Source organism: Hippichthys cyanospilos, chromosome 1, assembly GCF_059441005.1.
Source record: "Hippichthys cyanospilos isolate Australia breed blue-spotted pipefish chromosome 1, RoL_Hcya_1.0, whole genome shotgun sequence".
Lineage (NCBI taxonomy): Eukaryota > Metazoa > Chordata > Actinopteri > Syngnathiformes > Syngnathidae > Hippichthys > Hippichthys cyanospilos.
In genome coordinates, this window is record NC_142369.1 from 9,723,319 (window position 1) to 9,747,469 (window position 24,151).

The 24,151-nt window shown below is 40.1% G+C and overlaps 5 protein-coding genes across 8 annotated transcripts; 3 read left to right on the plus strand and 2 right to left on the minus strand.

Annotated features, from left to right (window-relative positions):
- Positions 1-1,904: 1,904 nt before the first annotated feature.
- LOC148429038 (serum amyloid P-component-like) lies at positions 1,905-5,256 on the plus strand. The gene is made up of 6 exons (XM_088428364.1): positions 1,905-2,089; positions 3,561-3,706; positions 3,783-4,131; positions 4,209-4,311; positions 4,452-4,953; positions 5,075-5,256. Exons 3-5 carry the CDS (start codon positions 4,044-4,046, stop codon positions 4,948-4,950), a joined length of 690 nt encoding a protein of 229 aa, XP_088284490.1. The 5' UTR covers positions 1,905-2,089; positions 3,561-3,706; positions 3,783-4,043; the 3' UTR covers positions 4,951-4,953; positions 5,075-5,256.
- On the plus strand, positions 2,032-3,899 carry LOC148429039 (killer cell lectin-like receptor subfamily B member 1B allele A). The gene is made up of 3 exons (XM_088424027.1): positions 2,032-2,089; positions 3,561-3,706; positions 3,783-3,899. The coding sequence occupies exons 1-3, from the start codon at positions 2,032-2,034 to the stop codon at positions 3,897-3,899; spliced, it is 321 nt and encodes a 106-aa protein (XP_088280153.1).
- Positions 5,257-5,590: 334 nt separating the features above from the next.
- Positions 5,591-11,473, plus strand: cntrl (centriolin). 2 transcript variants are annotated; one of them, XM_088428216.1, is made up of 12 exons: positions 5,591-5,703; positions 6,237-6,381; positions 6,471-6,559; positions 6,693-6,794; positions 6,949-7,083; positions 7,914-8,245; positions 8,322-8,445; positions 8,530-8,582; positions 9,549-9,689; positions 9,766-9,829; positions 9,903-9,959; positions 10,610-11,473. In XM_088428216.1, exons 2-12 carry the CDS (start codon positions 6,276-6,278, stop codon positions 10,631-10,633), a joined length of 1,227 nt encoding a protein of 408 aa, XP_088284342.1. In that variant the 5' UTR covers positions 5,591-5,703; positions 6,237-6,275; the 3' UTR covers positions 10,634-11,473. The 2 variants fall into 2 exon arrangements, 1 of the variants encoding a protein (XP_088284342.1); XR_015867279.1 differs by lacking the exon at positions 9,766-9,829 and having other exon boundaries at positions 9,874-9,959.
- On the minus strand, positions 10,740-16,676 carry tti2 (TELO2 interacting protein 2). Its single transcript, XM_088428046.1, has 10 exons — positions 16,596-16,676; positions 15,226-15,678; positions 14,873-15,045; positions 14,730-14,796; positions 14,508-14,636; positions 13,139-13,231; positions 12,867-13,072; positions 12,060-12,203; positions 11,597-11,756; positions 10,740-10,948 (listed from the first exon to the last, which is right to left on the minus strand). The coding sequence occupies exons 2-10, from the start codon at positions 15,670-15,672 to the stop codon at positions 10,844-10,846; spliced, it is 1,524 nt and encodes a 507-aa protein (XP_088284172.1). The 5' UTR covers positions 15,673-15,678; positions 16,596-16,676; the 3' UTR covers positions 10,740-10,843.
- An 810-nt stretch (positions 16,677-17,486) lies between these two features.
- Positions 17,487-24,099, minus strand: ak8 (adenylate kinase 8). Of its 3 annotated transcripts, none has more exons than XM_088428139.1 (15): positions 24,009-24,099; positions 23,157-23,308; positions 22,795-22,879; positions 22,075-22,124; positions 21,893-22,003; positions 21,761-21,829; positions 20,708-20,789; positions 20,538-20,609; positions 20,283-20,480; positions 19,918-20,040; positions 19,765-19,854; positions 19,245-19,386; positions 18,883-18,957; positions 17,932-18,031; positions 17,487-17,832 (listed from the first exon to the last, which is right to left on the minus strand). In XM_088428139.1, the coding sequence occupies exons 2-15, from the start codon at positions 23,250-23,252 to the stop codon at positions 17,731-17,733; spliced, it is 1,395 nt and encodes a 464-aa protein (XP_088284265.1). In that variant the 5' UTR covers positions 23,253-23,308; positions 24,009-24,099; the 3' UTR covers positions 17,487-17,730. The 3 variants fall into 3 exon arrangements, with proteins under 3 accessions (XP_088284265.1, XP_088284281.1, XP_088284274.1); XM_088428155.1 differs by having other exon boundaries at positions 23,157-23,246; positions 24,009-24,098; XM_088428148.1 differs by having other exon boundaries at positions 23,157-23,304; positions 24,009-24,068.
- Positions 24,100-24,151: the final 52 nt, after the last annotated feature.

Consider the following 24,151-nt stretch of genomic DNA (forward strand, 5'->3'; position numbering starts at 1 on the left):
ATGGGTCACCGTGTGGTTTCCAACAATCTCCACCACATTAGCACGCTTTGTTATTATTATTATTATTATTATTATTATTATTATTATTATTATTATGGTCTTATTTAATAAAATGGAATTGCGAAATTTCCCTGATCCACTTCATGGCAAATGAAACCTAAAGCAGTTGTCGACGCTATCTTTGACGCGTTTTATTACTCTTATGAGTCATAAACGACACATTGGTCCTAGTGGGCGTGTAGTTTGTGGTTTTCATCAAATTTGAAACAAGTGGGTCACATTCATTGCACCCAGGAATTTAATCTCTGCCCCCTTATATAGATTTTCATCCTATTTGTTAATGTGCGTATATTGTTGGCTCAGGTGTAGAGTTTGGGAATGCACTTTGTCGGAATAACAACCATCGAATTCCTCCGTCGCTGAAAAACATTTTACATCCATGCACAACATATAGGATCCTAATTGGGGGTACCTGTACAATTCCGTTTGTGCTAAAGATTTCAAAAATTGTTTTCCTATGCATCACAAAAAAAATGTCCAAATCTTTCCCACAACCTGAAATCATGGTTAGAGTTAAACTAGTTACACTTTTAATTGATCAAAGCATTTAATTATTTTATGACGCTTTTATTTAATTATTGAATTTGGGCACTTCCGGTCCCTCAAACATTAAAAGGGATTTACAAACTTTTGCACTATTAGGTTATGCAAATTCTTTACGGTAAAAATGCAGTCATTTACAGTTGCTTACTGTGGTTTTCAATTGTGGAAACCACGCTAACATTGGCCAGTAATTTACTGTAAAAGTAATGCAATTGATGACTCCTTACTGTGAATGAACAATTATTGTACATAAAATACTCCCACCCGCTCCCACCAACATTATTTATGAATAACTATCGTTCAACATGAACGTCAAACAGTCAAACTTGTCAAATTTTCTAAAGTCATCTTGGAATGCAAAAAAGGGCTGGAACTTGCTATTAAACTGTCAAAAGGGTTTATATTCTCAGAAAAGAATCCCGATGTTATATAAAAAAAAAACAATATCCAAAATATTATGACCCTCCACGCAATCAACGTCCCATCTTGCAAATATTCTGACGTCAACATACCACGCAACTAAAGTGTTTTTTTTTATTACTTTTGTTTTTTGGAACTGCGACGACATCAAAAGGTCAAATACAGGTGACATGAATGAACCCCTCCATAATAAATAATATCGGCGATGATTTTCCAGTCTAAAAAGTAACCAGTATGGATGACATTGAAGGTTTCAGGTTTTGGATGCACATAATTACGCAACATGTCAACAAAGATGGAAATAGCAGAAGTAATAAGCACAGCCGCGGGGAAAACATTCAAATGTTTAAGGCTACTTTGTTTAAATTGTTATTGTTATTGTTATTATTATTAAAAACATATTAATTGGATTTGCTGAGGTATCGATTGCGGACTGGTTTTGGCAAATGATCAAAATCAGCTAACTCGTGTACAAAAAAAAAAAAAAAAAAATCATATAATCCCTAGTGACAGCATAACCAGCAAATAAAAATTGTTATGAGCAATTCCTGGAGAGAAAAACATATTTTAGTTCCAGGCAACTTGTCGTGTCTCATTTGTGAAAATCTGCTCATTGTAGTTTCCAACAACATGCGCCACGTTAGCAAGCTGTTGATTATTAGGATGATTATGATGATTATGGTGATTATTATGATTGTTATGATTATTATTTTTGTGCGCTTATTTAATAAAATTGAATTGCGAAATTTCTCTGATCTACTTCATGGCAAATGAAACGTATAAAAGCAGTTGTCGACGTTATCTTTGACGCGTTTTTTTTTTTTACTCTTATGAGTCATAAACGACACATTGGTCCTAGTGGGCGTGCAATTTGTGGTTTACTTAAGCATCAGCGCTTCCAGTGCGACGTTTATTCGTTTCAGAGGAGTTCGAGGTGTTCGTTCTAATTTTATGGCAAGTCAAGCGTCTATCGGTTCAAAGTGACTCGCAATAGCCGGAGGCTTCAAGATGATCAAAAAAACCAACGGGATTCTCATCCTTGTCTTCACTGTTCTTCTGAGTCGTGGTGAGTTGTCCATTAATTCATTTTCACTTCAATTTTAGGATTTATTAAATACGCATTAACAGCCTTTTTTATGGACGTAAAAGTGTTACGTTTAATTCTGTATACTGCTCTATGAAATGTCTGTAAATTTAATTTGATTTCTTTTGTTTCTACGCGTGAAGTAACAATTGGCTTTAGTGTTTTTTTTCTCCTTAAAAATGTCCGTTTTTGTCATACAGTCCCTAATGTTTTTCCCTCGCTTAAAATATTTTGAAAGTTGTCATTTTTATTCAACCAAGCGTTTTTTTTCGTTAACGTGAAGGATTTGTATGGAGGACCGCAAGTGCCAAATTAAGTTTCATGAATAAGTGCCATTGTAATTAAATGATTCATTAAAGGTTTTATTAACAATTTTTCATGAATTAAATACGGAATGGAATCATGTTTCATTAAATGTATCGTGAAATTACCAATGATTGTTGAAAGAAATATGTACAGATTATTTTTTTCTAAACACAAATTGTGTTTAATGAATCAATTTTACCGTCAAAACTCGCTCATCAAAGTCAGCGAGCCGGGCCAATCCAGTTTTAGTGACGTGTACAGTAATTTCTTGGCTTTAATGTTATACTTTTTACTCGTCACGAAATGTTTCATACACACTCCCTAAAGTGAAGTAAAATTAAAAAAATCCATAAATATTAAAAATGTTTTGCAAGTTTAATTTAAACAAGCGTTTTTTTTGTTAAGTGGAGGCGCCGAAAGAGCCAAAATTAAGTAAATATTTGTAATTCAATAAGTAATTGTTTTATTAAAATAAATCAAATATTTAAATAAATGTTTAAATAGGTTTAATGTATTAATTAAATGTTCATGAAAAATAAGTCATACCGAACATACACAACGGCATCCCCTGAAGAAAGCTTCTGGAGGGTCATTTTAATTAAGGACACATTTAATGAAACTGATTTATTTACGTGTTTAACTAAATAAAAAAATATTTATTTCAACATTAAATTTACTACGCATCACAAGAAAAGGGTATATTTAATTAAACATTCAATTATTGCCACTTTATTGATTTAATGAAATAATTAATTCAATTTTGAGAAAAAGCAATTCTAGAAAATGGATTATTTGATTTTGGCACTTTCGGTCCTCAATCATATTGGATCATCAACGGAGTTCCGCATAGCTCAAAAGTCACAATTTTAGCAGCCATTAGTAAACTATACTATATAACTAGTGAAATAAAGCGAAAATAAATGTATGGTCAAAATAAATTACACTGAAATATTAGGTACTGAACCAAAGACCAGGGTTGTAAAGTGACCGGTACTTAAGGATTTAGGTACAAAAATATGATTAGGGAGTGAATTATTTGATTTAGGTACAAAAATATGATTAGGGAGTGAATTATTTTTTTTTTTTTTCTCTGTTGCAAGTGTACTTGCTTTGTTGAAATCTGTTGGCGTGTGTCATCTTTTTCTAGGCCAGTGCGCGTGCCCCAAAGGCTGGCACTACTACAAGGACGACTGTTACTTGGTCTCCAAACACAACAAAACATGGAAGGAGGCCAACGCCGATTGCCTATCACGTGACAGCAACCTGATGAGCGTTCTGGACAACGAGGACGAGGTCCCATGAGCTCACCTCTACCTCTCGCAACTTGTATCGCATCTCTCTGGTATGAGCTCCTGTTTTACGATCGTAGAAATGGCTGATGAGCGCATTGGGAAAGGACAATGCCTGGCTGGGCCTGATGTACGACGACGCGGAGGAAGAGTGGAAGTGGACCGACGGAAGTGCTTTTAATGAATCCAACGCGTGAGCGGCAGCGCTCAAATCCAAGCGGAAGGGCTCGGATCCCTCCCGATCGAATGAAGCAGGTATTTGGCAAGGAGCTCTGTTTATTTGCAGGAACTGGGGGGAGGACGAGGATGAGGAGGGCGAGGGTGGACAACGCTGCGCTGCCATGGTGTCCGCGGGCGGGTTTCGCTGGTTCGACTACGACTGCGACAAGGACAAGGCCAAGTACATCTGCAAACGACCCAGCAAGATGGGTGCGCCACTGTCACACACCGTGAAGGAAAGTCTTTTCATTCTACCGCCACTGGAATTGTTTTTGTTGCGTGTGCAGATCTTACCGGCAAAGTCTTTACCTTCCTGGGGGAAAATACTAAGGCGCATGTGAAACTCAATACTCCAAAAACATCTTTCTCCGCATTGACCGTCTGTCTGAGGTAACCGAATGGATTACACGTTGCAATCACGACCAAACGTTACAATTTTTCATGCTGGTGGTCTGCTTTCAATCGAGTCTCAAAAAATGTCTCCTGTGTAGGCGGAGTAGGAAGTATTGACTTGGCGTTTCTTTTTGAAGATTCTTTACAGATCTGGACAGAAGCTTTACCTTCTTCTCTCTGGGTGGACCAAACCAACATGATGACTTTGTAATCCGCAAAACAAACCGCGACAGCCTTGAGATTTGTGTTTGTCGCATATGCAAGACTTTTCTGTCCGTGCATATTACTCCAACCGACTGGCACACATTGTGCGTCACCTGGAGCTCAAGCGGCGTGGCCCGCTTCTGGCTGGATGGCCAACCCTCCATCAAGAGATATGTCCGCTCTGGCGGGATCTCCAGTAGAAAGGCCGTCATCGTCCTGGGCTATGACCAGAAATCAAGCTGGACCATAAAACACGATTGGCCCTTCGTCGGCATGATCTCACAAGTGAACATGTGGGACTATGTCCTCTCTCCGAAGCAGGCCCGAGACTACGCTTCCAAACCGGGCCGCCTGCCTGGAAACGCGCTCAACTGGCGAGCCCTCGACTTTGAAACCACCAGCTACGTTTTGGTGGAAGCAGAGGACATTTAAAAGGTAAGTTCTAAAATTCACGAATTAATCAAAGTACTAAGTTAGTTGCTTCCTCCAGTATTTAAAGACTAATCACAGTAATTTAGGACAAGAGAAGTATCAATTGCCCATTTTTGTCTTTCAGTTGAGCACAGGTGCAACGAGTCTCTTTGCCATGACAGCAACTTCCAAGTGGACTCGAAGCACCGAATGACCTGTTAATGGATGTGTTACCTGATTCAATTTTTTTGGACAATTATATTTCGTTTAAAATAGCAGAGATTGTATTTAGTATAACATAAAGCAGTATGATAGTTGTTTCCTTCTAATATTTCGTTTAAAATAGCAGAGATTGTATTTAGTATAACATAAAGCAGTATGATAGTTGTTTCCTTCTAATGTTAGTTTTTCTCCTTCAAATAAAGCAGCATCACAAGTTTTGTGTTTCCCTTGTATGTTGTGTTCTCCCTATGATTTTCCCTATAATACGGACTTGTAATGTAAATGTCACGAACTAAAAGTGCGACATGTCATGCGATATAAAGCATTTTCCAATTTCCGCAGGTGAAATGCAATTTCAGTATAAAAGCTTGCGCCCACGTTACACAAGAAGTAGCGACTATTTTGAAGAGCTAACTAGGAAGTAGAATACATCAGAAACGAAGGTACGCGCGGAGAGGCTGTGCCGTTAACGTTAGCCGCTAAGCTAGCCAGCCATGCGTACAAAAAGCAAAAAGCAACTCGAGGAGCAGTGGAAGTGACGACCAAGCGGAGGTAGTGTCAAATGTGAACATTAAACATAACTTTTCCTATTTGAAAGGTTTTGAGAAGCCGCACAAAATTGCTAAAAGCGTATGAGTGGTTTTTACAATAACCATAGGTTATAACTTGGTCTTGTTTCAACTGCATCCTGCAAGCTCAGTCACCAGGCGAACATTTTGCTCAATATCGTCGATATTTTTAATGAGAGAAAACCCCCAAATAACGTGATGTTCTTTATAAACGCATTTATAAATGCATTGTGTTCCTTAAAAATGGGGCTAATGCATGAATGATTTTCATCAAAACAAGCTATTGGGAAAAAAAATCCACGAAGGCTCTGTGGATGCTGAACTTCAAAGTATGCAGGGTACACTGCATGTTAATTGTCTTAAAATAATTTCTGAAGAAATAATTCTTTTGATAAGGCATTAGTTGTCCACGATTGGACGCTAGGTGCTGGTTTTCTCAATGTGAATCGTAAGGCCGTAAATGGACTTTGACTTATATGGCGCTTTTCTACCTTACTTTCCGTGATGATAATGAAGGTAAAGGACCGCCCGGACCTCCGTTTTAAGCGTGAGGGGATGAGCATGAAGCCGATGGACGTAGAAACTCACTTTGACAACTTTCTGTCTCGCGTTGCCGTGGATGCGCGAGAGATCCAAGAGCTGGAGCAGCAGCTGACGGGAGGTGAGGACAGAGGACAGTCACGGGGCTCCTCCTCATCCTCTCTATTTTTATTCGTCTTGTGATCACATCTCTTGTCGTGTGGTCTTCAGGGCAGATTTTGGCCAACGAGCTCCTGCAGAAGGACCTGGAGGGAATCTTTGCTGGACTTCAGGAATATCTCAGAGGACTTAGACTGAAGGTTCCAACTTCCCGAATGCTCAATGATCAAATCACCTTCCTTAGCTTGATGCTAACATTGAAGAGCTACGATTAGCATGACTGCTGAGGCTCCGACATGGCGCAAATAACTTTTTTTTTTACTTTCGTTCCAGGCCAGCGATCTGCAGGCTCAGAATGAAAGTCTTCATCGCCACCTGGACTGTGCTCAGAGACGCTGCCAACAACTGCTGGACGCAGCAAAAGCCCGTGATCAGGTGACCGTTGAACCGGTCGGCCCACAGAATTCTTGCGGAAAAGAACTTTCACTTGCCCAATAACGTTGAAAATTTTGCTCTGAAACAAAAATTTTGCTCTGAAACAAGTTGTTTGCGGTTTTAGTGTCTGATGTTTTATGGGCTGCATCCACAGAAGATGACACTCCAACGGGAGGCGCTGACGGCGCTCAGGGCGGAAACCCAGGTGTTGAAAAGGGAGAGGGCGGGGCTAGAGGCGGAGCTGAAGGAGCTGAGGGAGGAGCGAAACCAGCAGCTCAAACTAGGACATGTAAGATAACATACACACACACAACACACACACTGGGGTTTTTCTATCATAGTGGAGACATCCCATTGACATAATGCATTTCCTAGCCCCTAACCTTAACAATTACAAACGATTTCCCTAACCCTTACCCTAATCTCATCTAAAAGCAAGTCTTGACCCTCAAAAAGAGGTTGAAACTTGTGGGGTCCAACTAAACGGTCCCCACAAGTGCAGTTTCACGCAGTGGTTTTTCTAGCATAGTGGGGAAATCCACATAATGCATTTCCTAGCACCTATCCTTAACCATCACAAAAGATCGCCCTACTCCTTACCCCAGTGCTTCTCAATTAAGTTTTGCCAAGCTTGCCCAGAAGAGAACTTTTCTCGCCCTCCCCCATCAACACGCTAACTATGAATAGGTTTGTCCATAAAAAGTGTATACATATACCTAAATCTGTATAATTTTTAACATTAACAAAAGAAAAAAAGCAATGTTAATTAATTTCATCAACTATTCATTATTTTTTATTTTGTTAATATGGGTTATAGCTTAGTCTAAAACTGAAAAAAATAAATAGTGCATCAAAGTGCCTGAAACTAAAAACCAAAACACTGTACGTTATTTTATTGCAATTACACTTCACATGACAAAGACAAAGCCATTATTTGAGAAGCAATGCCTTACCCTTACCTCAACCAAAAAGGTCCCCACAAAGACATTAAAACCCTGGATTTGGTCCCAACAATGTAGCAAAAACCAAGGGCACTCACTTACACACATCAAAACCACTCACAAGCCAGTAAAGAAACACAACCTGCCACTTCCTGTGTGTTGATGTCAACCACATCAGAACAGACCCAGCGTGGATCAAAACCAAGACCAAATGGCCCCAATGCAGGACCAGAAGCACGTAGCCCAACTGGAGGACAGCCTGACCCAACACCAGAAGCACATAGCCCAACTACAGCAACAATCTAGCGAGGATCGCAACCACATCGACCGGCTTGAAGAGCACGTGACCCGATACCGGAAGCGCCTAGCCCAACTAGAAGATCACGTGACCCGCTGCCCCAATCTGGAATCTCAAAAAAAGGGGGGGCTCGTGAAAAAGAGGACGTCCGCGGGGGAGGCGGCTCGTTGTCTCTCCTTCCAGCTGGAAAACCGCGACGCCCCTACAAAGAGGTAGCGCGCGAGGACACACACGCGCATGCCGGGACTGGACATGACCAACGCGCATCTGTCGTGCGTGCGAGTGTAGGAGTGTGTCGCGCTTGTGCGACGAGGTACGCTGCGTGGAGCAAACCCTCCAAAGGAGACGAGCCGAACTTCGCGAGGCCGACAGGCGATTGATGCACGCGCATGCCATTTTCCATAGCAACCAGGTACACGCACGTACACGCACGCAGCTTGGGTGTGTAGAAAGACGCGCAGGGCGGGACTTCAAGCAAAATTTGTTTGTCTCCTAGGCGGAGTCCCAGCATAGCGCCACCAGCCTGAAGCTGATGGCACTGCGTCTAAGGTCAAATAAAAAGCGCATTTGCACTTTTGAAACTGTTTTCATGACACAATTTCAAATTTCGAATTTCTTCTTTTGTTGGGAACTCTTTGGAACACTCTTACTCATTCGTTTTGCTGCAACCATCTCAAAAGATCAAATTAGTGACGTTGAAATGTGAAAAATGTATTCAGAATGTTAAAATGATCACGTTAAAATATGGATCAGACACATGCTATAAAATGTGCAATTCATCATGCTGAAGTGTGAAATTTATCACGTTATAAAGTACAATTTCACCCCAGTTTGAAATCCGTCACATTAAATTGTGAAACATGACAATGTGTGCAATTTCACTTTACAATGTGAAATTGATCATGATTAAACATGTTAAAATGTGAAATTTATGACGTTAAACACCACTGTGAAATTTATCAAACGTGAAATTCATCACGATAAAATGTGAAATTCATGATGTTCAAATGTGAAATTCTTCATCAAAATGTGAAATTTATCAGGATAAAGTGTGCAACTAATTACTCTAGAATGTGAATATCAAATTCATCACGTTAACACATGCAATTTATCACTTCAAAACATGAAACCTATAATATCAATAACATTTGGCATGATTTGAATAGTGTTTTACATGGTTTTCATGAGTACATCTTGCGTAAGACAATGTAACATTTTTCAAACATGTTTTCAAAACTATATTTCTATTTAAATGATAACTTTTAAACATTAAAATTTATTTATTTTTCAGTACTATTTGACTAGTTTATAACACTATTGAACACTTTTCCAAGCCATTTTGCTATTTAAATGATTACTTTTAAAATCGTTTTATTAATATTTGATTACTTTTAGTACTTTTTCGAACATTAACACTTTTTTAAAACTTTTATACTCTTACATTTTTAATCTATTTTAAATTGGATTTTTTTTTCCCCAGTTAGTTTTCATTTTTAATCTTCTTAAACAAATCAGAGTCCTGCGCGATGAAGAGGCGGAGCTTCAGAAACGGATAAGGGCGGAGCACCAGCGCCTGAGCGCTGTGGAGGCGGAGCTCCAGGACAGAGAGGATGAGTCCCGGGAACTCTGCACCACAGTATCCATGGCCACACACAAGTATGCACACACATAAAACACAACACAACCTGATTTGGCAACACTTTTGAATGTGTGTGTGTGTGTGTGTGTGCAGACTAGCAGAGCTAATGTGTGAATGTCAGGAAGCTAGCGCGCATTTGGGCCAGACCCTCCATCAGGTATTGGACACGCCCACAAGCAGCATCGCTATTGTTGTACTCAGATTGAGGTGATTTAATGGTTTCGGTACAGACGGAAAGGGTGAAGGCGGAGCTTCACAGCATGGAGGCGGAGCATCGCAGACTCAAGGTGAGAGGGCGGGGCCACTATGTACAATCGTCGCTGAGTGTGATTTACATTTACGCAATTGGTCAGTGGTTGGGAGTTATTTGTTTTGAACAGACCTAAGGGCACTTTTCATCAAGTGTTTGCGCATTGCAAAATCAATAAAACAAGTGTCATTTTCTAAACAAAACATTTTTGAAGAAATAAAAAACCAAGAATTAAAAAAAAAAATGAACGGCAAGGAAAACCTTAGGAGTCCGCTCATAAAATTTTGAAGCCAAATGATAATGTTGCATTAAAATGTGAAACTTATTTTGCATTAAATCGTGAACGATATAATATTTAGACGTGAAATTTATTGCATAAGAACGTGGTAGTGGGTCAAAATGTGAACGTCCGCATGGTAACGGATCAATTTGAAGTTTTTTCTTTTTATCAGTTTTGGAGGACTACAATGCAAAACATCACTTGCATTGTTCTTCTGAAATTGTTTCAACAATTATTACTTGCCGTTCTGAAGATGATTTTCATGACAGCGTGACTTAAAAAAAAAACTCTTAGCACCATTATACTTTTTTATTATATTTGGGCAATTTTTATCACATTTTTGTTGTTTTTTGCCTATTTTTGTATTAACTTTTGGCCCCCCCCCCACCTCTTTTGTGTGTGTCCAGCGCGGAGTGTTGCCCGATGGTTAGAGCACCACACGTTGGATCGCGGTGGCATCGCAGCGCTATCAAAAAATGTCCCCTCAGCATTTGTGAAAATGGCGCAAGATACAACCTTGCTGGGAATGACACAAGGCATGTTTGAAAACTTTTATTTTGAAAGGCTAGCGGGAGGAAAGAGGAGGACAAACTTGGCTTTGCAGGTGGGAAACTATTGCCGCGACGACCAAAACAACCTGCTCACGTCCGACGGGATTGGCTCATCTCAGTCGTTTTGGTTATTGTCGCTAGGCAACTCGCAACCTCAGGAGCACAACAGCTTGCGTCCACCTCCTCTAGTGCACACTGACACACACACACACACAGTTTGTGTTAAGTTTGAAAAGCACACACACTAACGCTGTGATGTTAACACTTGTGCTGTCACGATAAACACATTTTACTGTAGTGTCAAATTAATAACACATATTGGTGTGTCGTGTTGCTCACCCAAACGCACATTCACTTGTTTTGTAAAGAAATACACATTACTTTGTGTACTTCAAAACAACTGCTTGAATCTAAACGCGCCACAATTATAACGCTTATGTAACATCACACAAACTGTTGTGCATTTAAACACTAAGATACACAGTGTTGTACACACGCCTGTTGCATAAAATTAAAAATATGTATTATGTCGCGTTCCAGATAAATATGAATACACTAGTTGTGTAGGGTTAACTAAAACACACAATTGTGTAGCTCTATGTACGTACACACACATTTTGTTTAAAAAAAAAAAAATACTGTTGTCTAACATGAAGCACCAACATAGAGTGGTGTAGTTATACACACACTCACCCTGTTCAATAAAATTAAAAACACCCATTATTGTTGTGTATTCCTACGTCTGTATACGCCTACCCGGCTTTTGTATTGAGTAAAGCACACGCACACACGCGTTGTTAGACACACAAACACGTTAGCATTGAGTCAGTCGCACACGCCCACCTGTAGCCGTCCGTGGGCGGCAGCGTCCAGCAGGGCCACGCAGCGCGCCGCCCGGCCGCTCAACTCAAGCTTGACGTCGGGGCGGAGGCGGGGCTCGGACCACACGTCCACCAGCAGGCGCAGCAAACACGGCAGCCACGCGCCGACGCCGCACGCTAACCTGCAACCGCCACCTTTCCTCTTAGTGACCAGCAGGAGATCACATTTGCACATTTAGCATTTAAGAAAAAAAAGCATATCTATGGAAGCCAATATGAAGTCAATGATTGAGACTAACAATAATGTTTTCACCACATTTGTAGCTCCACGCATGTGTACTCAATAACTAAGGATTCCAATGCATGCCAATAAAATTGTTTGCCCTTTATCATTTAATAAAAATAACAGTAGTTAAAATAGTTTCCAGAAGAGTTAAAAAAAATTGCTAAAAAAAGTAAATAGCGTGTACGTGTTGTGTGCTGACCGTGGCCACGCTGCTGTCAAAATGTGTTGGAGGGCTTGAAGCGCGTCGATTCGCGTCAGCTCTTCAGGTGCGTCGCTGACTTCTAGGTAAGCCGGCAAAACTCGACGAAGACGACCAAAGTGGCGACAAGAGCACACGCCCATCCTAAACACACACATGAACAGTGGCATTAACTTTGTTGTGAAAGTGTGTATATATACTGTATATTGATCAATGAGGGCAGGGGTTATAATCTACTCCCGCCCCAACTATCATGGTCGCACCGGGAGCCAATCACGTGTCGTGTAGACGTGCATTTCTCAGAATCACACATGCTTTGAGGGAGACACGAATAGAGTAAATCTCATGCCTAGATTTCTTTTGTAATAAATTGGAATTTCAAGTGTAAACTCTAATTGTTATCATGTTTGGTCAGCTACAGGCTTGACTTTAATTAGACTTCTGGTTGTCGCTATTATAACTGCGGCTCTCTGTGAAACTAAAGGATGGGAAGGGATAACAGGACAGTTAGTGTATAAGTTAGAGTAAAACTCTAAAACTGTAGAGTAAAACTCTCTACAAGTGTCTACAAATAAGCCTAAAAAATACAAGTGGATGACATCTCAAACCTGACCATATGCTGATCTACAGAAGACGTATTTGTGAAATATCTAATCACCATAACTGTCCAAATGAACATTTTTGGACGCTGATTTGAAATCAACCCAAATGAAGCAAAAACACAGAGAATTTACCTTATTTTTTAGCGTGGGCTGAATCAACATTAAAACTTAGGACTCACATTCTCTCAAACACACGCACACACACCTTTGCAGGTAGGCCGGCAGCGCCTGCGCATAGACTCTCCTGAGCGCCAGCTTGTGTTCAGCCTCCATGCGCGTGAGGAGCAGACGCAGCACGTCGTCGTGGCGACCGGCCGTCCTGCGGCGGGCCTTGGAGGGAGGGTGGGAGGCGCTCGCCGAGGGGGGGCTCTCCAAAACGGGCAGCAGGTCCAACAGGCAATGCAACACCAACTACGTGCGCGCCACAGCAACGGGTTAGCGAGGCATTGTTGCCGTGGCAACCTGCGCACGGCTTACCTGGATGACATTGGCGTTTGTGCCGTGCAGATGCTTGAACAGCGCCTCGTACATTACGTCGGCCCGGTTCAGAGCGCGTAACTCACTGCTGCTCTAAACACATAAAAAACAAATTACTGAATGGGATAAAAAGTTTTCAGGTGTGTGAACCTTTCGTTCAGTATGCTTTATGAGTGTAATCATTTTTTAACCCAAATTCACTCTAAAAACACTTCTTTCAAAACACAAATAGTTTGGGGGTAAAATCAATACTGTAAAAAGTTGGGTTGGTCCCACTTCAACCCAATTTGGGTTCTTTCTGAGCCAACTGTTTTTAGAGTGTCAGAAAAAGTTGGATAAAAAAAATACTCTCAAAGCAATTAGGTCAAGAGGGACTGACCCAATTTTTAGGGGGTTAAATTCAAAACTTAAAAGTTGGGTTCCCATTTTGACCCAATCTGTTTTTTGAAGTGTGAAAAATAGCGGTTAAAAAGATTACACTTGAAAGCAGTTGGGTGAAAAATAACGGTAGTTGGGTCAAAAAGGGACTGAACCAACATTTTTGGGGTAAATGAGTAACTCAAAATGTTGGTCTTGTTTTCACCTGATTTTGAGTGTAATCTTTATTTTATCAACATATTCTTCACACTAATTTTTTTTTAACCCAAATTGGTTTAAAGAAGGGAATGACCCCATTTTTTAAGGTTCAATGAATGACAAAATATTGGGTCGATCCCTTTTTGACCCATTTATTTTTGACAGATTTTAGAGTGGAATATATTGTTTTGACCACAAACAGCTGAGACAGAGGAAAAATAAACTGACCCAAGTTTTGGGGTTTAATAATTAATTCAAAATGTTTAATTGGTTCCCTAAGTACCCAAATTGGGTTACTTTTGACCTAACTGTTTTTAGAGTTTAAAAATTATTAAAAAAAACAAAACAACAAAAAACACAAAAACAGCTCACATTGGAAAACATTTGGTTGAAAAATAACCTCAAAAGAGACTGACCAAACCTTTTGGGTTAAATGAGTAACTTAAAACGTTTGATTGGTCTCTTTTCATGTATAAGCCCTTCTAAAGCAAAAACTTAAGTCAAAAATCACCCAATTTTGGTCAAAAAGTGCAGGATCAACTTTTGAATTTACATGAGTTTTTAACGAGTAACTCAACACAGGAAGGCTGGAGCCAGCTGGATTTGAAGAGTACAAAATATGTTGGTTAAAAAAAAAAATGGATGCGAAAAGAATTTGATAAAAAAAAAAAAAAATGCACTCACTCAACTTTTTGGCTAAAATGAATACATTTGACCCAATTTGTATTATTTTTTAAAATGTGTATTTGAGAGTTTCTGTGTGTTTTTATGTGTGCATGGGTGTCATTCTGACCGTGTTTCTGACAATGTGGTGCAGGCAGCGAATTCCCAGCAAGCACTTGTCTGTCCCATGGTGGTCGCAGAGTAGGAGGGAGGGGCCCAGGAGGCGGGGCAACAGAGGGCCCAGAAAGGGGAGCTGCACCTGGGCATGCAATGACATCACTCGGGTCTCAGCCAATAAGGAGATGGGACGTACAGAGCAATGTCACGTGCTGCGCGTGCACTTGAGTCGCACCTGGAGCAGCGTCCACGCGAACACCCAATCCACTTCGTCGATCTCGTCGCATCGCTGCCGCGCATCCCTGTAATGAACGCGAGTTCCTTCATTGCTCTGAAGTCCTTTTTCAAAGGACTGGCATGATGACGGACACCCCTCACTTGGTGAGTGCGGGTTGCAGGACATCAAGGACCGCCTCCAAGATGCCCTCCTCGGCGCCGGTCCCGCCTCCTGTCAGCATGTGGGCGGAGTCTCTCCAACCTCCCGCTGCCAGCAACTGCGATTTCAGCTTGTGAGATGCTTCTCTTGAAGCATGGCTCGTCCACGAGTGCTCCTGCAGATGTGTGTGCAAATCTATATACATGTACCTATATATATATATATATATATATATATATATATATATATATATATATGTATATATATATATATATATATATATATATATATATATATATATATATATATATATATATATATATATATATACACACACACACACACACACGCTTACCTCCATGTGTGTGACAGCAAACACAAAGACATGCGGCGCCACGGCTAGCGTCAGGGCCCGAGCACGCCGGTCTGGGCCTACCGCCTGAAGTTTTGCAAGCAGGGCTTGCAGGGCGCCGGACACGGCGGGCACACCGAGGTAGTGACTAGCCGCTGGTGGTGTGTGGCGGTCACACTGCGGCAGAGCGGCGCAACCAATCAGAGCGCAGACCACAGAGACGTAAGCCGCCTCCAGCCCGTCGGCTGAACCCAGCAGCCATTGGGGATGGGCCGCCCGGAAGAGCCGAGCCACCCTCTCGACCGGGAGGTTGGGTTGCGCCGGACGGCCAATCAGACGTTGACGCAGTTCGGGCAGAAGCACCTCGATGGGTGGGAGCGATTCAGAGGGGAGGGGCTGCTCATCGTCATCCAGCTGAAGCTTATCAAGTAACCCTGAAAGGTCCGCCATGACAGGCTGACAGGAAAACAAAAATACTTTTTAGTTAATTCAGGGTACTAAATTTTAAACTACATAAATATAAACTTACTTGCCATGTTTTCATTTAAATATTGTTTTAACTTACATACTTTTTCTTATTCCTTATTTATCATACATAATTTAGGTCGTTGCTTTTTTTTGTTTACATATAGCCGGTCAATGGACAAAACCTCCTGTCCCAATGAGGGACATTTCATTGATTTTCAAAAATGTATACATTTGCTCAGTCAGCGCGTGTGGATAGTGTCGAAAACGGCTTACGCTGAACAAAATTCCGGGGCTTCATGAGAAGAAAACTATTTGGAGCTACAAGAATTCCACCTGACACCAGTGATACATTCTATTGTCTAAACATAGTTGCAACTAATGATTGGCTGCATTATGTATTAATATGTTCATTATTGTGTCAATTTATCATATTTTTTGTTGAAAGGTTGACATTCCAAAGAGTTGGGCGATTTCAAATTAAGCAAAGTCTCTGTAGGATTGGTCAGTTATCAAAACAATTTCCGAACAATTTGAAAATCAGCTGTTTTTGATAACCAATGAAGACGTCACCTACAAGACAACAGCTCATGTACTCGTTTTCTCAATGTGCATTTATTTTTCCTGTCTTTTTTTACTTACCTATATTTTGTTTTATTTAGAATTGACAGTGCACGGCATAGTATACAATTACATTATTAAACAGCTAATAAATAAATATAATTGAATAATTAAATATAATTGTACATGTTATACTAATAGGATCAGGACTGTGAAAACATAGGTTTTCATATGATAAACACTGCCGATTAAACAATAGCGATTTTAAAATCCACACTTTTAAGCAAAATAATAAATCGCAAATAACACGTCTTGATTATATATTATGAATATCGTGTCGCTCTTACCTTTCAGCAGCAGATGGAGAGAATCATTTGGATGGTTGTAAAAATAAATTAAAGGGACCACTTCCGTCTTGACAGCGTTCGTATGTTTAAGGTTCCCCGCGGAAACAAAAACCAGATATATACGTCACCAATGTTCCCAGGGCCGAAATTTCGTCTTTTTGTAACGTTAAAAAAGTGAAAATCTGTAAAATTGTCACATTTAGCTCAGCTGTGGACTTTTTTGCGAATGGTCACCTTATTTGCTGAGGAAAAGCGAAACCACTGGCGGCCATATTACGTTGCCATTCGTTAACTAATCCGACCAGAATATATTGATTTCTCAGCGGTATTTTCATGTCATTTATTGTCTCTATGGTGCAAATGAAGGAATTAAGCAACAAAACCTTCTTTAAAGCTATATGCCACTTTCTGTCGGCTGAAAATGTAATGAAAAAGTTGATCTGGTACGGTTTATTCAAAGGTCAGTTTTTGGAAGCCACGTGACCAAATGAACCAGAAAACTGTTGAAAAAGCGCGTATGAATGGGTAATCCTGCCGCAAAACAATGTGTAGTGTGTAAAACTAGATATACAATTGTTCTTTTTGTATAACACATGTTCAAAAGGAACAGGAACAATAAAATAGCAACTTAATAACTTTTTTAATCTTCTTGACTTTTTCCAGTTTGTTCAACTATGTTTGCAACACTTTAGATATGGCACGGTAGCAATTCTACTTCGCCGTACCTAAATTAAATAATACATTTCAGCTGTAATTGTCAACTTTTGTCCCATACTCATCTTTCAACCTGAAAGGCTTCAGGATACAGCAAAAACAAAAGGACTGGATATACTTTCTACTTTTGGACACCATAACCTTGGTATGTTGCTTAAGTATCATATCGAATGCAAAAACAGTGCAAAAAATGTTTTTATTGCATCTGTGGCAAAAAATGTTTTGGCCACAGATGGCAATCATCTGTGGCCAAATGTGTTGAACAAAACAGCAGCCGAATTGCTGCAACTGTAACAAATGAAAGAAAAAAAGAAAAGGAATGCCCTATGCTTTCGACTGAACACAGCTAAATAAATATCTTACTCAAAGACAAATATTGAAGCAATGACAAAAAACAGAAGTGTGTCAGCATTTCTGTGCGTCAGTATCCGTGTGTTTGGATGGTGAGTTGTCTGTCTAAAGCCTCAAACACACACTGAGGATCCTGATCTGCATCCACGTGGACTCCATCTGGAAACACACACTACACAAAACACACAATGTACGCATATTGAAAACATATTGATAACTGTGTGTGTGTGTGTGTGTGTGTGTGTGTGTGTGTGTGTGTGTGTGTGTGTACCTGCAGGCCTGGCGTGTGCGTTCTGTACACGCCGAGCTCGCGTGTGACAGCGCGTGTGATGTTTGCACAATCGCGGGCATCACGGGGCACAGTGGGAACACTGAACAGGAAGAGCCATCACAGATCACATGACATAATAATCATCTCTCTTATGTCTATTAAAAACGTGCATATTGAGTTCTGTTCATTTAGTCAAACACATGAGATTATTTTAAACAATGCAGATAATGCAAATTATAAATGATTCAAGCCTCAGTTAGTGGTTTGGTCTTGAACAGAAAAAAATTGCAGAAATGTTTGATTTTTGTTGGAAAATTAAGTGTTTATAAACACTTTTCTTTTAATTTATTTCAAAACAGATATATTAATTCTTATGTGAAGGACAACAGAAATCAGATCATTTGGTGTCGAGGCAAAAATTCAACAAGGTCTCAATGGTTGTTTATAAAAAAAAAAGCGATTAATTAGGGCTGCAGAATTAATCAAATTTTCATCGCAATCACAATATTGGCTGCCACGATTAATAAGCTCTTCTTCTGCGATATTAATATTTCAAGTCAAGCAATTTTGATTACAAGTCAAATCAAGCACTTTGTAATCTACCACCAGGGGGCAATGTTTACCACATGTTTGCATGACAAAAGCCTCTCCTCTTCTCATCCTAATTTGTTATTCACCAGTGTGAAATGGCATTGAGTTTCTCATCGGATTCCAAATATATCAATTGACAAATGCAAATGTAAAAAAATTAGAATAAATTTGGTTGAAATTACAGAAAATTATATTTTGACTGCTAACGGATTAAAATTTGCTTAAAAGTAATTAATGTCAAAAATCAGCATGTGTGGACGAGATGGACTGTAATCTGCCATCACTACTAGGAATAAGCCACCTGCACAACTTCTATTTGTTTTTTAATTGAAACCCATACAGCGCGCCTGTTAAACTGACCTGGGATCAGCCATGGTGTGCTTCATCGTGCTTCTTTGTAAACAAACGTCGTCAGTCAATTCCAGGAAGAAAACCCTGCCACACACACATTTGTCTTACTTACTATCTTAGTGGGGCCATCCCAATCGCAAAATGTATTTCCTCGTTCTAACAATCCTAACTGATTGCCTAACCCTGACGTTTATCCTAACCCTCAACCAAAATTCAATCAAAAAATGAAGTGTAAAATCAAGTGTTGTCCTTGTGCGGCCATTTTGGCACAAATGTCCCCACAAGGACAAGAGGTTCCAAAAGAGACAGCAAAAACAAAATCACACACATGTGCTGACACACCCAATGTGTTGTGTGTGTACAGTTGTAACCTGTTGGGTGCGTTGAGAGAGTTCATAAGATGTTTGGCGTGCTGGAGGTCGCACGGCAGATGGTGAAGGATCCAACCTCGCTGGCTGCAGTCTGCACGATTTAGACGCTCTTGATAGACTTCTAAGGTCACACTCATTGGAACTGAAATGAACACACACACACACAGGCCTGTGAGTATAACGCTTTAAATGTTTTGCACCTCCATGTAGGGGGTCACTAGACTGGAGTGAACGATAGCACATACATCAGGCTTGTATGTAAAAAACGACACAAAAATTCTCACAAAAAATCTTAATAGTTATTTAAAGTTGTTTTTTTTTAACTGACTTTCAACAAATTCTGGGACGCCCCAAAATTTGGGAGAAGTTTGATTCCAGGCGTCATTGAAGGCAGAAAACATGAATTGTAATGTGTTCTGGTTCAATATAAATAACTGAGAATTTGACTCAGGTTGTGTTCTTTGTCTCCGGTCTCTCATTTTGATAATTCTGACACAAAACAAGACAAAGCTCCGCCCACCTGTTCGAGTGTGGTGCAGGTATGTCCGGACCTCTTCTCCCACTGGAGACGGGTCAGTTTCAGCCCAATGTATAAGGTCATTGCAACACACTAACACGGAAACAAGACATTATCACAGTGAGTGTATGCATCTTCATGAATTTGTGTGCGTACCGTCCACCATCTTGTATTTGTCAGCCAGCATCTTGGCTTGGAGTTTCTTCCCTGACCCTGGTGGGCCTAACAGAAGAACTCTTGGAGTTCTGGAACAACGGCGAGTCCGCAAAAACGCCACCGCTATACCACACACACACACACACACACACACACACACACACACACACACACACACACACACACACATCACATATGTGAATGTTCACACGAACAAGTAATTATGCGAAACGTTTTTGAATACAGTTTTATAATGGGTGTTAATATTTGATTGGCTCATGGCGTGCTATCAAAAAAAACGTTTTCAAACTTGAGAGACGTAGCGTTAGCTAAATTGAGGCTAGTAGCGATGTAGCAAAGCCGACCTTGCTGGTACACGTCAATCGGCGGCTGGTCGGCGTCCACCATCTTGAGGATGTGTCGGTAGGCGGAGCTCAAGCCGGTGACCTTGCAGCGATAACGCTGCAGGTCTGCCGTCAGCCCCCCGACTTGTGCAGCGGACTTCTCCGCACGCAGCATCGCCGTCGCCTCGGATGGCTTTGCGAATGTCTCGTGGTACACGTCTGAACACGGGAAGGTGTGTCGTTTGCGGCAAGTCATCCCAGGTGTTAGTGGCGTACCTCTGGTGAGCGGGTCCAGCAGCCTGCCACGATGTCGCTCTAGGAGAACGTCTTCACCGGCATCCAGTAGAACTGTCACAGGACAGCACCACGTCAATTCCTGACATGCAAACACCCAGAGCATACACCTGCTTCGTGTAAAAACAAAACAAAACAAGAAAACGACCTACCAACGTGTTTGGGAATGACGCCGCCCTGCTGGAGACTCCGAGCTTGCAGCCGAGTTTGAGGAAGCCCATCCAGCACCCAGCCCTGAAATGCACCATATACCTTTTATATATATATATATATATATATATATATATATATGTGTGTGTATATATATATATATATATATATATATATATATATATATGTGTGTGTGTATGTATATATATATATATATATATATGTGTGTATGTATATATATATATATATATATATATATATATATATATATATATATATATATATATATATATATATATATATTATTGTTATTATTATATTATATTATTATTAGAACTTCACTTTGACTTTTTTCTTAGTTTTAATTTTTAATAGATTATTTATTTAAATACATAGCGTGCTTGTCCATTGCAAGATTTTTATTTTTTTTTTTATTAAAAAGTCACTATTGTGCAAAGATGTGAAAAACTAATTCAACAAGTTAAACAATTGTTCAATTACTGATTTTCCTTCGACGGTACCCATGTAAAGCAATAGCAAAACATTGATACATAAAATTCCCATTCCCATTTCCATTTTTGGCAATTTTCTTACATGTTATGGACCAAAGTAATTGATAGTATAATAGTAATTGATTCATAATTATTTCATGTCAATTTGGAATGACATATATTGAATTAGGGCATGAAAATTAAAGCGAAACACAAAATAGTCAACAGATAACCGGTTAGCAAAATTATCGCTATAGTTCCAGCCCTAATTAAATTAAAATAGGAACTTTTAGGGTTCATTTGAAATGCATTTATTTTAGTATTGCTCTGTGTCCTAACATTTGAAAGAAGTTCAACTAATCGGTTGAGAACAGTAGATTTTATTGCGTAATATGTAACAACCTTTTTTTCTGTCTTTTTTTTAAATAAATCTTGCACTCTATGAAGATTAAAAAGCTAATACCAAAACTGACAAAAAAGAAAACATTTCGAACAAGTAAAAAACTTATGAAAAATCCCAAACGCTGCTAACCCCGGCGTGTGTGCGTGTGCGTGTGCGTGTACCGTGTTGAAGCAGTCGGACTGTTTGAGTCTGGCTTGAATCAAATCGACGAGAAGCTGATCAGGCACTTCCTGAACATGCACAAAAACCAGCGTTGAGGTGTTGCGGGCGAATTGTTGCGTATGCGCCTGTACCTGCTGCTTGAGGGCGGATTTGCGCGCCTGCTCGCCGAGCTGCGATTCGTCATCCAGGAGCGATTCCATGGTGACGTGAACAGCTCCGAGATCGGCGCACAGCCTCCCCGCCTGTCCGGCACGCGGGAGGTCACGTGACCCAGCCGGCCGGTTGACGGGCGGGCGCGTACCGCTCGACTCACCAGAGTGGTTTTGCCCACGGCGGGGGGACCCAGCAGGACCACCCTGGGAACTGAATGGCAAAGTGAATGGTTGATTCAAAATCAAAAACAACATTTTAATCATTTTGTATTTTATTCCTTTTTTACAGATTCAAACATTTCCATTATTAAACCTTAAGTGGAATTTTGTGCAAAAATAAGACATGTGGGCTTTGTCACTCGTGTCAATAGATTGGTCCAAACTGCATTTTTTTTTTTAAATACGACTCGGGCCATTTGGGTACTAAATCCAATATGTATAATTTTCTCGCATTTTCAAACAGTGGCCATCTCCTATTGGCCCATACCCAATTGTTTCTTGATCAGCGATTGGTTAAGGACATACAATTGTCCAAATGGATTCTGAATATCATTTTTCTTGAAAAGAAAAAAATGGGCAAAAAAATCTACTACTTTTTTTAAAAATCTTCTGACATGTCACTAAACAAAGTGACAAAGCAGACTAAACAAAGCAATGACCAAATCATCAAAAGATTAATCAAGTTCATCATTTGAAACAATGTTTCAAAACATATTTTCCCAAATCAAATTAATTAAACATTAAACAACAAGAGAATTACTATGTTAGTCAGGCTAATGTCAAAATTCTTGTTTCTTGAGCATTCGGAACATTTCCGCTCATACGCAAAGAGGGTTATGTTTTTGTGCTACCCCGACTGTGAGTGTGTTTAGGTGACTGACCGTGCACGCTGCTTTCCTGCAGCAAAAGCAGAAGGTACGCGATGGGGTCTTGCGGCTGGTCCACAGCCAGGCTGGACACCATACTCTGAAACACACACATGCATGTAATTATTAATAAATAAATCAAACATACACATGGATGGATGGATGGATGGATGGATGGATGGATGGATGGATGGATGGATGGATGGATGGATGGATGGATGGATGGATGGATAGATAGATAGATAGATAGATAGATAGATAGATAGATAGATAGATAGATAGATAGATAGATAGATAGATAGATAGATAGATAGATAGATAGATAGATAGATATTGAGTGGCGCACCTGGACCATAGATAGATATTGAGTGGCGCACCTGGACCAGATGTATAATGTTGTGCTGGTCGGCATAAATGGACATCTGAGGGGGGACCCGCAGGGGTTGAAAGCTCTCATCCATCTTCACCTTCATCAAAAAGGCGAGGAAGAGGATAAAAAGGATGGAACCGTAATCCTTCCGAGTGCTTCCTCGGATAACAAAGAGAATTGTAATTCAGAATCTCATTTGGATTCCGTCTTTTGATAACAGTCGTTTTGTTGAAGATTTCGAATACTGGCGTTGTTGTGAAAGTGGGGGGAAATAATTTACGGCTCTGTCGCAAATAAGGAGAACGATTTGTAGATTCCCACTAAGTAGTATTTCGATGAAAAATATAAAATACTGAATATGTGGAAACAAAATCCGAAAAGCTCTGAAAAAGATGAGCATTTTAAAGAAGGAACTGTTTCTGTCGGTTGGACTTTTCACATTTTGATGTGGAAAATGCTTGTGTTCGTTGACTTTTTTTTTTTTTTGGTGTCGCCGGAAATGCAAATCACCCGGATATTGCGATACTTATCAATAGTTAGTGGACAGTATCGACTAAAGTTTTTATGTTTTCAACAAAAGTTACTAAATTGTACTTGTGTGATTATTCGTTACGAACATAATCCCGTCAGTTTTCACTCTAGATTCTAGGGACTTTGCCCGAGTAAAATTTAAGACATTTTACAGTTATTTTAGATATATACTTGAGACAACAAAATGAGACATTGGCGGATAAACACTCGAGGGAAGACGAAGGTTTAGCTTAGCGAGCTAACGGCTATTCGTCCAAATGTTTAAGCCGCAAAATAAACTTTGTTCGTGAGACGCAACGAATTTTCAAATTCAACATTTTCTGTTTACCTAATAAGAGGTCCTCTTGCGCTTTCCGACGCAGTGTCGTTGTCCCGGCAACGCCGTCTCTGGCGTCATGACGTCGTCAACAGACGTGTTCACGTGGTTGACGGAAAAACAAATGAACGTCGTCATAAAAAAGAAAGACTTGA

What these genes read in the sequence shown, in the direction of transcription:
- LOC148429039 (XM_088424027.1), top strand. Translation starts at nt 2,032, where the DNA reads ATGATCAAAAAAACCAACGGGATTCTCATCCTTGTCTTCACTGTTCTT. An exon ending in CACTGTTCTTCTGAGTCGTG is followed by an intron (nt 2,090 to 3,560) that starts GTGAGTTGTCCA and finishes ATCTTTTTCTAG; the next exon opens with GCCAGTGCGCGTGCCCCAAA. An exon ending in TTCTGGACAACGAGGACGAG is followed by an intron (nt 3,707 to 3,782) that starts GTCCCATGAGCT and finishes TTACGATCGTAG; the next exon opens with AAATGGCTGATGAGCGCATT.
- LOC148429038 (XM_088428364.1), top strand. Translation starts at nt 4,044, where the DNA reads ATGGTGTCCGCGGGCGGGTTTCGCTGGTTCGACTACGACTGCGACAAG. An exon ending in CAAACGACCCAGCAAGATGG is followed by an intron (nt 4,132 to 4,208) that starts GTGCGCCACTGT and finishes TTGCGTGTGCAG; the next exon opens with ATCTTACCGGCAAAGTCTTT. An exon ending in GCATTGACCGTCTGTCTGAG is followed by an intron (nt 4,312 to 4,451) that starts GTAACCGAATGG and finishes TTCTTTTTGAAG; the next exon opens with ATTCTTTACAGATCTGGACA.
- cntrl (XM_088428216.1), top strand. Translation starts at nt 6,276, where the DNA reads ATGAGCATGAAGCCGATGGACGTAGAAACTCACTTTGACAACTTTCTG. An exon ending in CCATTTTCCATAGCAACCAG is followed by an intron (nt 8,446 to 8,529) that starts GTACACGCACGT and finishes TTTGTCTCCTAG; the next exon opens with GCGGAGTCCCAGCATAGCGC. An exon ending in TGGGCCAGACCCTCCATCAG is followed by an intron (nt 9,830 to 9,902) that starts GTATTGGACACG and finishes GTTTCGGTACAG; the next exon opens with ACGGAAAGGGTGAAGGCGGA.
- tti2 (XM_088428046.1), bottom strand. Translation starts at nt 15,672, where the DNA reads ATGGCGGACCTTTCAGGGTTACTTGATAAGCTTCAGCTGGATGACGAT. An exon ending in TTGCTGTCACACACATGGAG is followed by an intron (nt 15,046 to 15,225) that starts GTAAGCGTGTGT and finishes ACACATCTGCAG; the next exon opens with GAGCACTCGTGGACGAGCCA. An exon ending in CTGCCGGCCTACCTGCAAAG is followed by an intron (nt 12,204 to 12,866) that starts GTGTGTGTGCGT and finishes GTGTGTGTTTAG; the next exon opens with GATGGGCGTGTGCTCTTGTC.
- ak8 (XM_088428139.1), bottom strand. Translation starts at nt 23,252, where the DNA reads ATGAAGGTGAAGATGGATGAGAGCTTTCAACCCCTGCGGGTCCCCCCT. An exon ending in AGTCCGACTGCTTCAACACG is followed by an intron (nt 20,790 to 21,760) that starts GTACACGCACAC and finishes GGTGCATTTCAG; the next exon opens with GGCTGGGTGCTGGATGGGCT. An exon ending in CACACCATGGCTGATCCCAG is followed by an intron (nt 18,032 to 18,882) that starts GTCAGTTTAACA and finishes CTTCCTGTTCAG; the next exon opens with TGTTCCCACTGTGCCCCGTG.